The sequence below is a fragment of the Sminthopsis crassicaudata genome, chromosome 3, assembly GCF_048593235.1.
Source record: "Sminthopsis crassicaudata isolate SCR6 chromosome 3, ASM4859323v1, whole genome shotgun sequence".
NCBI lineage: Eukaryota > Metazoa > Chordata > Mammalia > Dasyuromorphia > Dasyuridae > Sminthopsis > Sminthopsis crassicaudata.
Window position 1 is genome coordinate 459,117,326 of NC_133619.1, and position 16,158 is coordinate 459,133,483.

The 16,158-nt window shown below is 37.1% G+C and overlaps 1 protein-coding gene across 2 annotated transcripts in view; it reads left to right on the plus strand.

The window, feature by feature from the left end:
• The window catches only part of CYTIP (cytohesin 1 interacting protein), a 79,584-nt gene that overhangs the window by 37,399 nt on the left and 26,027 nt on the right, over positions 1–16,158 (plus strand). Inside the window, exon 2 of one of the 2 annotated variants that reach the window (XM_074303411.1) lies at positions 1,705–1,781. In XM_074303411.1, coding sequence (XP_074159512.1) covers positions 1,737–1,781 — 45 coding nt within the window. In that variant the 5' untranslated portion in view covers positions 1,705–1,736. Of the gene's footprint in view, positions 1–1,549; positions 1,782–16,158 lie in introns of those variants that run through there. The other variant, XM_074303409.1, reaches the window with a different exon arrangement.

Consider the following 16,158-nt stretch of genomic DNA (forward strand, 5'->3'; position numbering starts at 1 on the left):
TGTAATCATTTTCCAGCTCAAATTTCCCCATGTTACAGATGAGAAAATTGAGGCCCAGAGAGTTTACATCATTTGTCCAAGGCTCCATAGTTAGTAATAGATGCTACAAGAACACAGTTTTCTCTTGACCCCTGTTCTAATTGTTTTTCTACTAATGGAGACTCCTCCCTGTTTGATTTTATTTTATTTAATCACATAATTGAATCAATGAATTTCAGTATTAGAAAGAACTTTAGAGGTCATGTATTTCAACCCATGCTTGTCAGTAAGTTCCTAAAATGGGAATAACTCATATTTTTTCCTCTCTTTATGTTTGGAAAGCATTTTACATATTTATCTAATTTCATATTACAACCACAACAGGTGACTATTAAACCATCTGTTGAAGACCTTCTTAACTTCTCTCTGTCATCAAGCAAATTGATATTCTCTAAGAATTAAAAACAACAACAACAAAACCCCTCATGTTATCAAGTTCTTTTTCCTGGATTGGTTCTTCTGTCATTCTATTTCTAAACCAATTGACTCTCTTGTCATCTCATTTGACTACTGCCAAGGTCCTGGGTCCTGGACACCTGTTGACTCTGGGGAATAGAAAAGTATGCTGATAGGAGTTGAGCCTGCTCCTAAATTGGGCCTTTCTAGATCACTGCCCTGCACAAAGATGAATATTTTTGTTCATATAAAAGAGAAGTATAACAAAAACACTGATGAATTGTTATAGTCTAAGTGAAAGGTGTAATATGTCTTTGATGAGCATAGATATACTAGAGTTAGTATGAGGTGAGAGAAAAAGGGAATGAGGGGAGAGAGAAACACACAGACTGAGAAAGTGACACAGACAATGACATAGAGACAGAGATTGAGATACATACATACATACATATATATATATATATATATGACAGAGAGAGAGAGACAGAGACAGAGAGAGAGACACAGAGAGAGAGAGAAAGAGAAAGAGAGAGAGAGAGAGACAGAGAGAGAGAGAGACAGAGAGAGAGAGAGAGAGAGAGAGAGAGAGAGAGAGAGAGAGAGAGAGAGAGAGAGAGAGAGAGAGAGAGAGAACATTTAACTAATACCTACAATTACCACTGATAATCTCAGGAGCTTCATGACCACATATCTTGACTTTTGCATGGGGTCTCTAATATAAAATACATGTGTATATGTGTGTGTGCTTGGGGTGGGGAGGGGTCTGGGGAATGGGATGAGAAAAAATATGATAGCATTTAACAAATTAAACTTGGGAACGGTTTCCCCACCCCCACCAAAAAAAAAAAAAAAAGCAGATGGTATTTTGAACACAAACTGTCATAGCACATGAAAGCATAAGAGTTCTGGCCGTTGCCAAGAATGGAAAAAAAAAAATAAGCTGATTTTCTTTAATTGCAAAAACTACCTCTCAGCTCTCCTATGGGCTTGAAAAAAAGGCACTGAGAAATGTGAGTGATCTGCAAAAAGGGATTTGTGTAACAAGCACCTCCAACCACAGAAGTCACATGGGACTCTTTCCGCTTTGCTACTTTTGATTGCTTGTCAAGAAGGTTATACTTTTAGTTCTCCCTGGCCAGCAAGGCTAAGCAATGTGCAAGCTGGAGTGACCTTTATGCACAATGTCTTTCCAAAGGCTTATCCAGCAGAACAACAATTTGGTGGACTACTGCACAGGCCCAGCTTATAGCTTGTACTCTACACCCACAGGTAGCCCACAAGTGGATAATAAAAGGATCCAAATGCTGGCAGACACAGTGGCCACTTTGCCCCGGGGACGAAAGCAGGTACGATGACCATTTTGTACTTTGGGGAACTTTCAATCACCAGGCAGTGGATTCCTCAGTCAGCATCTGGGCTCCTAAAGCATGAGCTTAGATGCTCAGTCAGAGCTTGGAAGGGAGAGTGGTGAGATAGGCAGAAGCATTGGGTGCGAATGGAAAACTGGGTACCCTAGGATTCTAGCGAAACATAAAGCCACGTGTGACACAGTATTTCTGTTCTTTATTGGAGAAATGCTCAGGATGAACTGAGATTCTTAAGCTCATGGGATCATGTAGCTCTTTCTCTGCAACCCCTGACAGCCTGTGTGAGCTGCTACTGCGCGTGTGTGTGAGTGTGTCTCTGTGTGTTTCTGTCTCCCTCTTGTTCCTCTTCCATCCCATCTGTACCATGCTAAGAAGCACTTTAAGATCTTAATCATATTAGGGTCTGGTTTCTGGAGCGTTCACTGAACTTTTACAGCTAATAATACAATTCAACTTTTATACTAGATTCTGGGTTATATATTTCTTCTGGAATGAGATGGTGCTTCAGAAAACATTCAGCCTAACCTCTTCAGAACTTTTTTTGCCTCATTCTGCATCTTTCATACTATTAAAAAAAGTTATTGTTAAATAGATTAGAAAATAAACTAATCATAATTCCTTTGCTGGTTCCATTATTACCAGTTATAATTGATAATCTTTTCCCTCCTTCTTCCCTTCCCCCATACCCTAACTTCATGTAGAGTTTTGTTTATACCTCTTTTAGATACTCATCATGTATAATACTTCTTTCTGTATGTGTTTACCCTACTACTAGATTGTAGACTATGAAGGGAGACCCACTGGTTTATAACAGCTTTGCATCTCACCCAGAGTGTACCAAAGCGTTCTACCTTGAACAAATACTTAGTTAATAAATTGGCAAAGTACAATCCCACTAACATCCAAAACAAAATCATTCAGGATAGAATCTTTTAAAGTAGAATATACTCAGAAACATTTCATGATAAAAAGTATCATTACTCAATTGTATATTAGTAATTGTATCTTCTTAAATGTTCTGTTTTTTTTTTGTAAAGTTTTAATGAATATCAAAGTACATGACAGATTCAAACTTTGTGGACCACTTTATCTTATTCATTGTTTGCTTAGGAATACTTAAGAAGAAAGTATAATTTGCTATAGTTTTGAGAAATAATTTTTCTCAATTCAGAAAAGGATTTTTTTTCTTTAATGGGTTTGATGTTATGACAATTGTAATCAACAACCAACATATGCATTTGACAAAACAATTTTTTTTTACTGTAGAATGAGATATAATGATAACCCATATAATTAATGCAGATTTCAAAAGTATTAGATATAGAGCAGAGTTGTAACTAACAATTATGTCACCAAGGTCAAGATGCATGAAATCTATTTTCAAATCAATTCTTTAAGACAAATTCATTTGAGGGTAGTGGTTTGCTTGGAGATTCTGGGATACAAGACCTGTATTGGGAAGAACCCTGGCACTTTAAACCTGTGTGTGTATGTGTCCAGGGCTGGGGGGTGAATAGCAGAAGAAAGAGAAAGAGATCTTATGACAATGGCCCCCATACACTGCATCTCAGGCATACACCAAGGCTACTGCTGCAGAAGAAGCATGCCATATGATAGTTCATATTTTAATGAGTTATTCTTGCTAAACAGTTCATGTACTTCTATGTTGCTGAATGAATGCCAGTGTTCTCTGATTTTTGGTACCCTAGGATAATGGGGTCAAACTCAAATAGATATGGCCATTAAACTATGTATAAAGATTCCAGCTGGCCACATATTGATTTAGAAAAAACATATATTAACATTAAATTTTATTGTATTTTTATTTATTTTGTTACTGTTTCCCAATTACATTTTAATCTATTGGAAGACAAGTGGGACTATGTTTGATATCTTTGCTCTAGGACAAGACTTTGATTGCCATACCCTAGTTGTACCAATTATAGAGTTGCTTTCTTATCCATAATGTATAATTTAGAGCAGCTGGTTAGAGCATCATTTTATACTTGGGAAATAGACCTCATCCTTTCTTGTGACTTTAATATTAGCGATGGTAGCTCTTCCAAATTTTTTCCTCTTTCATTTTTTTTTCCTCCATCAAGCTGGCACATTCTTCCCCGTATTTTCTTTAGCTAGTTCTTATTAATATGACATTTCATCATTATAGGGTGGGGACTTCCTCAGCAATGCTGACCATCATTTTCTTAGCACTACATAAAATTAGGAAGTTGTTCAAGAGAATGAGAAGTTAAATAACTTGCCCAGGATCATGAAGCCACAGACTTTTGGCTTCCTGGCCAGCTCTCTTATCTATGACACCATTTTTATTTTTGTGCACAGAATATGCATACATGTATTTACAATACTAACACCAATATGGACACCCATATGTACACATTCATCCTCATTCCTTCATCCCATTGTGTCTCTACTTACGTTTCTCCTTCTCTCATTCTCATCTAAAATATAATCCTCTCAACAGTTAAGCTCGTACCCCCAATATGTCTTTCTGGAAGAAATGGTTTTTAGTTTCTGATGGGAAGTGCTGAGAATAACCCTGTTTCTATGGTACTTCTTCATCCTTGAAAGACATAGGGCATGGAAATTAAGATCTGTAAATATGTCAAAATCTCTCAAGGAATTCATTTGACCAAAAAAAAACCCACATAAAGCATATACTAATATTCATGTTTCTCCAGCTTGTTACTAGAGGCCGGTCCCTAGTTTGGCAGGAGCTCTGATTAGCAGGCAGTATTATCCCTGGTTGGCTACCAAAAAGACAGGTGTTTCTCTGCCCACTTTGTTATTTTCAACATTTTTTGATGTCTGACATCAGCAATTCATACTTCTTGTTAGTATTGGCTTCCGTTTCTGTAAAACTGTAGCTGGCCAGCCCACAGTTTTCTTTCTTTCTTTTTTAAAGAAAAATCTTCTGAATCCTTTGGATGTTTGTCTTTATAATTCTTTAAAAATAGATATCATATGTGTGTATGTGTGTATATGTGTATATACAAGGATACCTGTGGTTGTAGGAGGTGTCAGACAGACACCATGGTCTGTACAGTTGGTATTTTACTCCTACTCCCAAATAGTTTTGGAAAGCACTTCAGTCCTTTCTTTGGAAGATGTTTTTAAGAGATGGAAGGAAAGGGGTAGTTTTCAAAAATGTGATAGTTCCCAGAGGGTCATGGTGTGTAAAAATCCTAGTCTTGAATCAGTATTCACTGAGCATCCCCCTAAAACTCTGGATTTGGAATCAGAGGATCTGGGTTTGAATCTCATCTATCCTTCCTCCCTGGAAACTATGAGGATTTTCCCCCAGATTATTCTTTTGCACAAGCATCTGGGCCTATCATCAGTCATCCTGACCTATGTCTTGCCACTGGACTTGGCGGACTCTGGAGGAATTAGCTAGTTTGATGACTTTGTTCATCTCTGCCTCAGTTAGATCCAATTCTCTTACAAGTTGAGATGTCACTTTTCTGGTGCCATTGGTTCTCTTTGAGATTGAAGCACAAACAATATCCCTCTTCCCAGCATTGTCACTTAAAACATTAATTTTCCTCTCAGGACCTCAGTTTCTTTCTCAGTAAAATGAGATGAAGTTGGACTACTCAATCTCTAAGGTTCTTTCCAGGTCTGAATTTTATGATCCCATGAGTCACTAGTACTAGCAATTAAACTAGAAGTCACAGTATTTCAAGCTATAAACTGCCCTTTCCTATTTTACCTCAAGGGTATTTTGTGGCTAATAGATACTCTGATAATTTTTGGTTATACTTTCTTTACACAGGCAATCATTATAAAAGGGGCTTCCCAAGAAAGGTTCTGAGAGCATGAGTGTAGGGATGCTGTCACTGTTTTCTACTTATAGACTGCCTCCAGGATAGTAAGCACTATGTTCATTCTTTTATGGTATATTTTCTGTCTTTTTTTTTCCTGCTTTTATTATAAGGCAGTGGCACATATAATCTATAGCATGTATTCTTCGTGTTTGAATTATTTTCAATTATGTCTGACTCTATGGCCTTATGGGGTTTTCTTGGCAAAGACACTACAGGGGGTTGCTATTTTTTTCTCTAGGTCATTTAACAGATGAGACAAACATCTTTAACTATCTTGCCCAGAGTCATATAACTACTAAGTGTCTGAGTCTGAATTTGAACTTAGGACTTCCTCACTTCAGGCCAGGCACTCTATCCAACTGTCTCATAGCATTTGTTCTGTATATTCAAAAAACACATAAATGCTTAACAATTTGAGGAGAAACCCCAAGTTAATTCCTTTCCAAAAAAGAGAAATAACCCTTTTCATTGAGTGCCATGGCAAGCCTGAGCTTATGCACCTAATTTTGCTAAAACTAAAATAGTTGAGACTAGATTAGACATTCTTATGAAATACTTTGCCCAAGTTCTCCTTTTGATTGCCAATTAGGAAAAAAAAATCAGTTCTGCTGTACTATTTTTGTAGGGTATTTTTGCCTTTGGCTAGGTTTCAAGTTTAAACTCTTGCTCCAGGTTTTAAAGTACATTGAAAGAAAAAATCATGAATGTGTGAATGCTAGTGAAGATGAGCAAGGGGGAGGAGAGGTGTGTGTGTGTGTGTGTGTGTGTATTTGTGTGTGTTGGGCTAAGGAAGAGTGGTAAAGATAGTAGAGAATATAACTCCAACTTTTCATTTTGGAATTAAATACACACCTGTGAATAATGGCCCCAAACAGTTTCTTGAAATGAATGTGCAGAGTTAGCTACAGGAAGCAACAATCTCTTGTTATTGGGCAGCAGAAGTAGATGCTGGAAAGAGGCCTAACCTCCTTTGTAGTTCCAGGCACTTTTTTTTTTTTTTTTAACATGTTCAGTATGAGGTAGATTCCATATACTTTTTTGCCAGTCTGTCTATTAACAAGCCTTTATTAAGTGCTTGTTATATGCCAAGTTGTGAGCTTGTAGCAAAGGTATTTGGATTCAGGAAAGAAGGCCACAATGAGCTGCATCATTACCAAGGTTAGCATAATTCTTGGTATATGGCAGGTGCTTAATAAATGCCTTATTTTTATTTTTTTTTAGGCAAAAAAAAAAAGTCACTGGGTTACAGGAAGATAATTGTGAATAAAATTGAACTTGGAGACTGTATCTTAGGAACTACTAAGGGGTTAAGATCTGACCAGGCTTCATGCACAGTTGAATGTGTGCCTTGCAGCCCTGCCAAATTGCTAAGCCTGGATTTCTCATATTAGATAATGTGTAATAAAAGACAGCTGTTGCCAGCATATGCTGTGCTTCACACACCAGCTTCTCATTCATGATTTTTGGTGCCATCACAATAACACTGAAAGATGGTTATAGATGGGTGGACAGTCTACAGAGTGTAAGACATCACAAGAAGGAGCCCAAAATAATGCTGTGGGGAAAGGCCCACAGGGAAACTATTTTCCCAAGTCTCAGTCCTCTGGTAGCTGCTCAGGTTCTCCTTATTCCATTTTAGCAGATTATTTAATAGGGGGACTCACGTGAATCATGGAGCAGTGCCAACGATACACTGTTAAAACCTGACAGATTAAAGAAAAAAAAGGTGGGTTTCATGTCAGGGCATGCCACATGTCAGAAATGTTGACAGTGTCAAGCTGCGAACACTTTGATTTAAATGTTAAGTGGTTAAAACGTTCTCATTGCTAATCTGAGTAGGAACTAATTTAGACTTTGACATAAGTTGATTTTCCTTTGCACCTCTTTTAACCCAGATCAGTCCATCAATGGATATTTATTGATATTTAGCCCTGTCAGCTCCTCACCTAGCTTTGTGCTTGGTATGTGTTTTATTCTTAACTAGTCAGTAGCTTCTAAGGAAAAGGGTTAGTTAGCACTGAAAAGGGTATTTTGAAAGATTGTGAAATTTCCCTTCTTAGGTATAGTTACTTATTTCCTAGAATCCAAATTTGATTTTCATTGACTGCAAAGGATGGACAAGATAATTTCTGGAAGTTCCTTTCACCTCTATGATTCTCTTCTAATTGGGGGAAAGTGCCAATTCTGCAAAAGGAACATACCAATTCTCAGAATCTCTGAATTGCATAGAATCTGAGCAGTGACCTGGCCAAGGGCATTATTTAATGCACGAATCTCTTCATTCTCTCTGAAAGTTGTTGATCAGCCTCTGCTGTAGTGATGTTGCTCTCACTAATTCACAGTGGAGTTCATTCCTTTATTACACAATGGTGGTTGCCAGGAATTTAAGGGACAGTTTATTATTCAATTTGTCAGACTAATGTAATCAGACATTGGAGAGATAGTGTGGTAGGAAGGGAGACATAGGATTTGGAGTCAGAGGAGAAAGATTTGAATTACTTCTCTGCCTTTTGGACTGTGAGGACTTAATCAAGCCATTTAATTTTTCTTCCTCATTTATAAATTGAAGTTGTTGGACTCGATCTCAAAGATCCAGAACTAATTCTGTTAACTTTGAATGTGATTTCTTATAATTGAAAACATTCTATTTCTTTTCTTTTTTGAGAAGCATTATTACATTGGTATAAATTATGGAAAAGACTGCTTTCAGTTCCCAATTTTGACTGGCTATGGAGCCATATTTTAATATAAATTCCATCTTTCATCCCTAACCCCATTTTTCTCCCCTATTTTAAATTGTTTGAATAGGATACTGTCATGTATCTGAGTGAAGTTAACATTTGTTTGTTAAGATTTCAGACAAAAGATTTCAGAAGCAACAAAATTGGGGGGACCTATAAGTGACTTACTTTGTCAGTATTTAAAAGGAGTAACTATTGAGGATACTTAGTCATATCAAGTATATATCCAGATGCCTACATCATTCATCTAGTCATTCTTTCTATAAACATTAGTTGGAGTTTATCAAATATGTTAAGAATAATAGATAGATTGAACGTGATGTTTAACCTCTAGTCCAGATGACCAGTTTACTTATTGCTGTTATTGTTGTTTGTTCTTTATTTTCTTTTTTTTTTCTCTTTTTTTTTATTATTATATATATATATATATATATATTTTATAATATTATCCCTTGTATTCATTTTTCCAGTTTACCCCCCCTCCCTCTATTCCCTCCCCCCGACGACAGGCAATACCATACATTTTACATGTGTTACAATATAGTCTAGGTACAATACATGTGTGCGAATATCACTTTCTTTTTGCACAATAAACATTAGAATCCGAAGGTACATGCAACCTGGGCAGACAGATATTAGTGCTAACAATTTTCATTCCCCTCCCAGTGTTTCTTCTCTGGGTACAGCTACCTCTGTCCATCATTGATCAACTGGAAGTGAGTTGGATCTTCTTTATGTTGAAGATTTCCACTTCCATCAGAATACATCCTCATACAGTATTGTTGTTGAAGTGTACAGTGATCTTCTGGTTCTGCTCATTTCACTCAGCATCAGTTGATTTAAGTCTCTCCAGGCCTCTCTGTATTCCTCCTGCTGGTCATTTCTTACTGAGCAATAATATTCCATAACCTTCATATACCACAATTTACCCAACCATTCTCCAACTGATGGACATCCATTCATCCTCCAGTTTCTAGCTACAACAAAAAGAGCTGCCACAAACATTTTGGCACATATATGTCTCTTTCCGCTCTTTAGTATTTCTTTGGGATATAATCCCAGTAGTAGCGCTGCTGGGTCAAAGGGTATGCACAGTTTGATAACTTTTTGGGCATAATTCCAGATTGCTCTCCAGAATGGCTGGATTCTTTCACAACTCCACCCGCAATGTATTAGTGTCCCAGTTTCCCCACATCCCCTCCAACATTTGTCATTATTTGTTCCTGTCATCTTAGCCAATCTGACAGGTGTGTAGTGGTATCTCAGAGTGGTCTTAATTTGCATTTCTCTGATCAGTAGTGATTTGGAACACTCTTTCATGTGAGTGGATATAGTTTCAATTTCTTCCTCTGAGAATTGTCTGTTCATATCCTTTGACCATTTATCAATTGGAGAATGGTTCGGTTTCTTATAAATTTGGGTCAGTTCTCTATATATTTTGGAAATGAGACCTTTGTCAGAACCTTTGTTTTTAAAAATATTTTCCCAATTTGTTACTTCCCTTCTAATCTTGTTTGCATTAGTATTATTTGTACAGAAACTTTTTAGTTTGATGTAATCAAAATCTTCTATTTTATGATCAATAATGATCTCTAGTTCTCCTCTGGTCATAAATTCCTTCCTCCTCCACAAGTCTGAGAGGTAGATTATCCTCTGTTCCTCTAATCTATTTATTATCTCCCTCTTTATGCCTAAATCATGGACCCATTTTGATCTTATCTTGGTATATGGTGTTAAGTGTGGATCCATATCTAATTTCTGCCATACTAATTTCCAGTTTTCCCAACAGTTTTTTCCGAATAATGAATTTTTATCCCTAATGTTGGGATCTTTGGGTTTGTCAAAGATTAGATTGCTATAGATGTACCCTTTTTTGTCCTTTGTATCTAATCTGTTCCACTGATCTACCGGTCTATTTCGTAGCCAATACCAAATGGTTTTGGTGACTGCTGCTATATAATATAGCTTTAGATCAGGTACACTTAGACCACCTTCCTCTGAGTTTTTTTTCATTGGTTCCCTTGCAATTCTTGACCTTTTATTCTTCCATATGAATTTTGTTGTTATTTTTTCTAGGTCATTAAAATAGTTTCTTGGGAGTCTGATTGGTATAGCACTAAATAAATAGATTAGTTTGGGGAGTATTGTCATCTTTATTATATTCGCTCGGCCTATCCAAGAGCACTGAATGTCTTTCCAATTATTTAAATCTGATTTTATTTTTGTGGCAAGTGTTTTGTAATTTTTCTCATATAATTCCTGACTTTTCTTTGGTAGATGGATTCCCAAATATTTTATACTCTCAACATTTGTTTGGAATGGAATTTCTCTTTGTATCTCTTGCTGTTGCATTTTGTTAGTGATATATAAAAATGCCGAGGATTTATGTGGATTTATTTTGTATCCTGCCACTTTGCTGAAATTTTGAATTATTTCTAGTAGCTTTTTAGCAGAGTCTTTGGGGTTCTCTAAGTATACCATCATGTCATCTGCAAAAAGTGATAGTTTGATTTCCTCATTTCCTACTCTAATTCCTTGAATCTCTTTCTCGGCTCTTATTGCCGAGGCTAGCGTTTCTAGTACTATATTGAATAGTAATGGTGATAGTGGGCAACCTTGTTTCACTCCTGATCTTACTGGGAAAGGTTGCAGTTTATTTCTATTGCATATTATGCTTACTGACGGTCTTAAATATATACTCCTGATTATTCTAAGGAATAATCCATTTATTCCTATACTCTCAAGAGTTTTTAGTAGGAATGGATGTTGGATTTTGTCAAATGCTTTTTCTGCATCTATTGAGATGATCATATGGTTCTTATTAATTTGATTATTAATATGGTCAATTATATTAATAGTTTTCCTAATATTAAACCAGCCCTGCATTCCTGGAATAAATCCTACTTGATCATAGTGTATTATCTTGGAGATGATTTTCTGAAGTCTTTTTGCTAATATCTTATTTAAGATTTTAGCATCAATATTCATTAAGGAGATTGGTCTATAATTTTCTTTCTCAGTTTTCGATCTACCAGGTTTAGGTATCAGTACCATGTCTGTGTCATAAAAGGAGTTTGGTAGGACTCCTTCATCCCCTATTTTTTCAAATAATTTATATAACATTGGGGCTAATTGTTCTTTAAATGTTTGGTAGAATTCACATGTGAATCCATCTGGCCCTGGGGATTTTTTCCTGGGGAGTTGATTAATAGCTTGTTCTATTTCTTTTTCTGAAATGGGACTATTTAAGCAATTTATCTCCTCCTCTGTTAATCTAGGGAGCCTATATTTTTGGAGAAAGTCATCCATTTCACTTAAGTTATCAAATTTATTGGCATAAAGTTGGGCAAAGTAACTCCTTATTATTTCTCTAATTTCCTCTTCATTGGTGGAAAGATCCCCCTTTTCATTTGTAAGACTATCAATTTGATTTTCCTCTTTCTTTTTTTTGATCAAATTTACCAAAGGTTTATCTATTTTATTGGCTTTTTCATAAAACCAACTCTTGGTTTTATTTATTAATTCAATAGTTTTTTTACTTTCAATTTTATTGATTTCTCCTTTTAATTTTTGTATTTCGAGTTTAATTTTTGGTTGGGGGTTTATAATTTGGTCTTTTTCTAGCCTTTTAAGTTGTAAGCCCAATTCGTTAATCTTCTCTTTCTCAATTTTCTTCAAATAAGCCTCTAAAGATATAAAATTTCCCCTTATTACTGCTTTAGCTGCATCCCAAAGATTTTGATATGATGTCTCATCATTATCATTATCTTGGGTGAAATTGTTAATTGTTTCTATAATTTGCTCTTTCACCCAGTCATTCTTTAAGATGAGATTATTCAGTTTCCAATTACTTTTTGGTCTATTTACCCCTAACTTTTTACTGAATGTAGCTTTTATTGCATTGTGATCTGAGAAGAAGGCATTTATTATTTCTGCCTTCCTACATTTAATTTTGAGATCTTTATGTCCTAATATATGGTCAATTTTTGTATAGGATCCATGAACTGCTGAGAAGAAAGTATATTCCTTCCTATTGCCATTCAGTTTTCTCCAAAGGTCTATCATACCTAGTTTTTCTAATGTTCTATTTACTTTTTTAATTTCTTTCTTGTTTGTTTTGTGGTTTGATTTGTCTAAATCTGAGAGTGCAAGGTTGAGATCTCCCACTATTATAGTTTTACTGTCTATTTCTTCTTGCAGTTCTCTTAACTTTTCCTTTAGAAAGTTAGATGCTATACCACTTGGTGCATATATGTTTAGTATTGATATGGCTTCATTATTTATGCTACCTTTCAGCAGGATATAGTTTCCTTCCTTATCTTTTTTAACGAGATCTACTTCTGCTTTTGCTTGATCTGAGATAAGGATAGCTACCCCTGCTTTTTTGGCTTTACCTGAAGCATAATAAGCTCTGTTCCAACCTTTTACCTTTACTCTGTATGTATCTCCCTGCTTTAAGTGTGTTTCCTGTAGACAACATATTGTAGGGTTCTGCTTTTTGATCCAATCTGCTATCCGTCTCCGTTTGATGGGATCGTTCATCCCATTTACATTTACAGTTAAAATTACTAATTCTGTATTTCCTGCCATCGTATTATCCCCAGATTATACTTTTTTCCCTTGACCCCCCTGATCCCCCTCCCCGATATTTAATTTGCAGACCCCCCTTGTGACGCGCAACCCTCCCTCTTTTTTTTTTTTTTTTTTAGGATCCCTCCCCCCTCCCTCCAAGTCCCTTCACTTATTCTCCTTTTCCTTTCCCCTTTTCCTCTCCCCCCTTTTAATGAGGTGAGAGAAAATTCTCTGAAAAACAAATATGTTAATTATTTACTCTTTGAGCCTCTTCTGATGAGAGTAAGATTCACACAATGATTCTCCCCCTCACTAAGTTCCCTCAGATATGGTGTATTTTCTATGTCTCTTCCTGGGATGTAGTTTCCCTCTTTTTATCACTCCTTCCCCTTTTTCTGAACCGACCTCCTTCCCTTTACCACACCCCCCTTTTTTTCTTTTATATCAGTAAAATCAAATTATCCTTGAGTATTTTTTATATACCCACAACAAAGTTACAGTTCTCAAGGGTTCTGTGTACCTTTTTCTGTTTCTCTTCAGTCTTGTGGATGTAGATCAAATTTTTTGTTTAAGTCTGGTTTTTTTCTTAGAAACATATAGAATTCCTCTGTTTCATTGAATGACCATCTTCTTCCATGGAAAAAGATGCTAAACTTAGCTGGGTAGTTCATTCTTGGTTGCAGTCCTTGATCTTTTGCCTTTCGGAATATCAGGTTCCAGGCCCTTCTATCTTTTAATGTGGAGGCAGCCAGATCTTGGGTGACCCTTATTGTGGCACCTTGGTATTTAAATTGTTTTTTTCTAGCTGCTTGCAGGATTTTCTCCTTTGTGTGGTAATTCTGCAGCTTAGCCACAATATTCCGTGGTGTTCTTTTTTTAGGGTCTATTTCAGAAGGAGTTCGATGAATTCTTTCCACATCTACTTTCCCTTCTGTTTCTATTATCTCTGGACAGTTCTCTTTGATAATTTCCTGTAAAATAGAATCTAGGCTCTTTTTTTGGTCATAGTTTTCTGGAAGTCCAATAATCCGCAGATTATCTCTCCTAGATCTATTTTCCAGGTCTATAGATTTTCCCAGTAAGTATTTGACGTTGTTCTCCAGCTTCTCATTTTTTTTGTTTTGTTTGACTGATTCTTGGGTTCTCTGTGAATCATTCATTTCTATTTGTTCCATCCTGACTTTTAAGGAGTTATTTTCTTCTTTCACAGTTTTTAGTTCTTTTTGTAAATGCCCAATTTCGTTTTTAAATGAATTATTTTGCTCTATTGAGTTTTTTTCCATTTCCCTAATTTTTTTTTTTTGAGAATTATTTTCTTTTTCCAATTCAGAAATTCTATTTTCTTGAGACTTTTTTATCTTTTCCAATTCAGAAATCCTACTTTCCTGTGTTTTTTTAACCTTTTCTAATTCACTAATTTTGTTTCCCTGCATCTCCTGTGAATTCTTTATTTTTTCCAACTCCAATTTCAGGACATTGTTATTTTCTATCATAACTTCCCTTTCTTTTCCCCATTTTTCTTCGATCTCCCTCAATTTCTTAAGAGCTTCTTCTAGGAGAGAGTTATGTGATGGGGGGCAGGAATCGTTCCCCTTTAGGTTGTTATCTGATTCTCTGCTGTCAACTTCCTTGGGGTTGGACACCCGCTCTTTCTCTGTATAGAAGGAATCTATGGTTTTTCTAGCTTTTTTGCTCATACTTAAAAAAAATCTTTTGGGGTCTGTCTCTGGGGTAGAAAATTATTTACTTCTTTACCAGCTTCCTCCCAGACCGGATGGATGCAGCGGCCCCTGCGCCTGAGCTAAGAGAGAGCTCTGGGAGAGAGTTCCCCACCCTCTCCCTGGGAGTGCCTCAGAGGTGATTAGCACTACTGTGCTTCGAGGGCGTAGAATAGTGAAGACAGCAAGAAGCCCAGCCTATGTGTCCGGGTGGGGAGTGGGTATCTGCAGCAGGTGACGTAAGAAGCCCCTGCGCTCAAAGTGGAAGTGTCTGCCAGAAACCGCGGTCCCTAGTTCAAAGGTTCCGCTTCTCTGGGACTTCCTGGAGCTGAGTTCCACTCCCTCCAGCTAAGCTAGGCAGTGTGTGTTGCCTTGGGCCGTATCCACCCACTTGTCAGTCTCTTAACTATTCTCAGGAGGTAGCTGAGGCCACACCCCCTGGTGCCTGAGTCACCCCCAGGGTCCGGGGAAAATCTAATCTGAGTTTTAAAATATTTTGGCTTTCTCTTCTGAACTGCTAAATAATTAGCAGAAAAGAGCTAACAGCCTGTGCCAGATTCCTTTACCTCAGTGGCTTCTCTGATCCCAGAGCCCTTCCCAGCGCAATGGGTGCAGTGTGCCCCTACCCCACCGTCTGTGCTGGTCTTTCTTATTCCTCCCCTGAGAACTGACCTTTCCTGTTGAAACTCCAGATTCTCTTCAGCTGGTAAGTCGTGCTTCCAGTCCTTGTGGTATCTATCAGTCCTGAGCTAATTTTGAGACTTAATTTATCTAATTGGTTGTGAGGGAGTGAGGACGTTCACTGAGTCGTGTGTTTCCTCTCCGCCATCTTGGCCAATATCTTGTTCTTTATTTTCAAAGAGGACTGTGATAGCTGGAAGGTGATACATAAAATTTGCAAGTGAATTGGATTTAAGTGAGGGAGGGCTAACTTGCTTAATATTGATTGATTGAATGTGATCTGGGCCTGTGATTTCATCCATGAAGGCAAATACCCTTATAGAAACTCCTTCCAGCAATGCAGATGGATAGAAGGCTGACCTTGACTTGTTTATATGAAAGATAAAGTTGTTTTCAGTCTGTGGAATCTAAGCTAACATTGCTGTGCCTTCATCTCTCCAGTATCCCATCATTCAAATTCTGCCTTTGCCCAGTCTGAGAGATAGATGGCCTTGGTAACTTAGGTCAAGAGTGACTCAGGGTACCAGGCATCAAGGTTCACTGTCTAGAAAGCTTTCACAAATTTAAGTTTGCTCATTTCACCCTCCAGTACTTGAAACAAGCTTGGGTTTAAAATTGGTGAGACAGAAAAATGAAGTGCTCAAATGTCAGATCTGGGGGGAATAAGATACCGACTTTCCGTTGCATTAACTTGATTGACTGGGTGCCAAATCCTGGATATTAGGCCAGACAGGAAGCCTGACTGGAATGAAAGCATTTGGTACTGGGTATTCCAGCATCCTAGGAATATTGCTTCCAG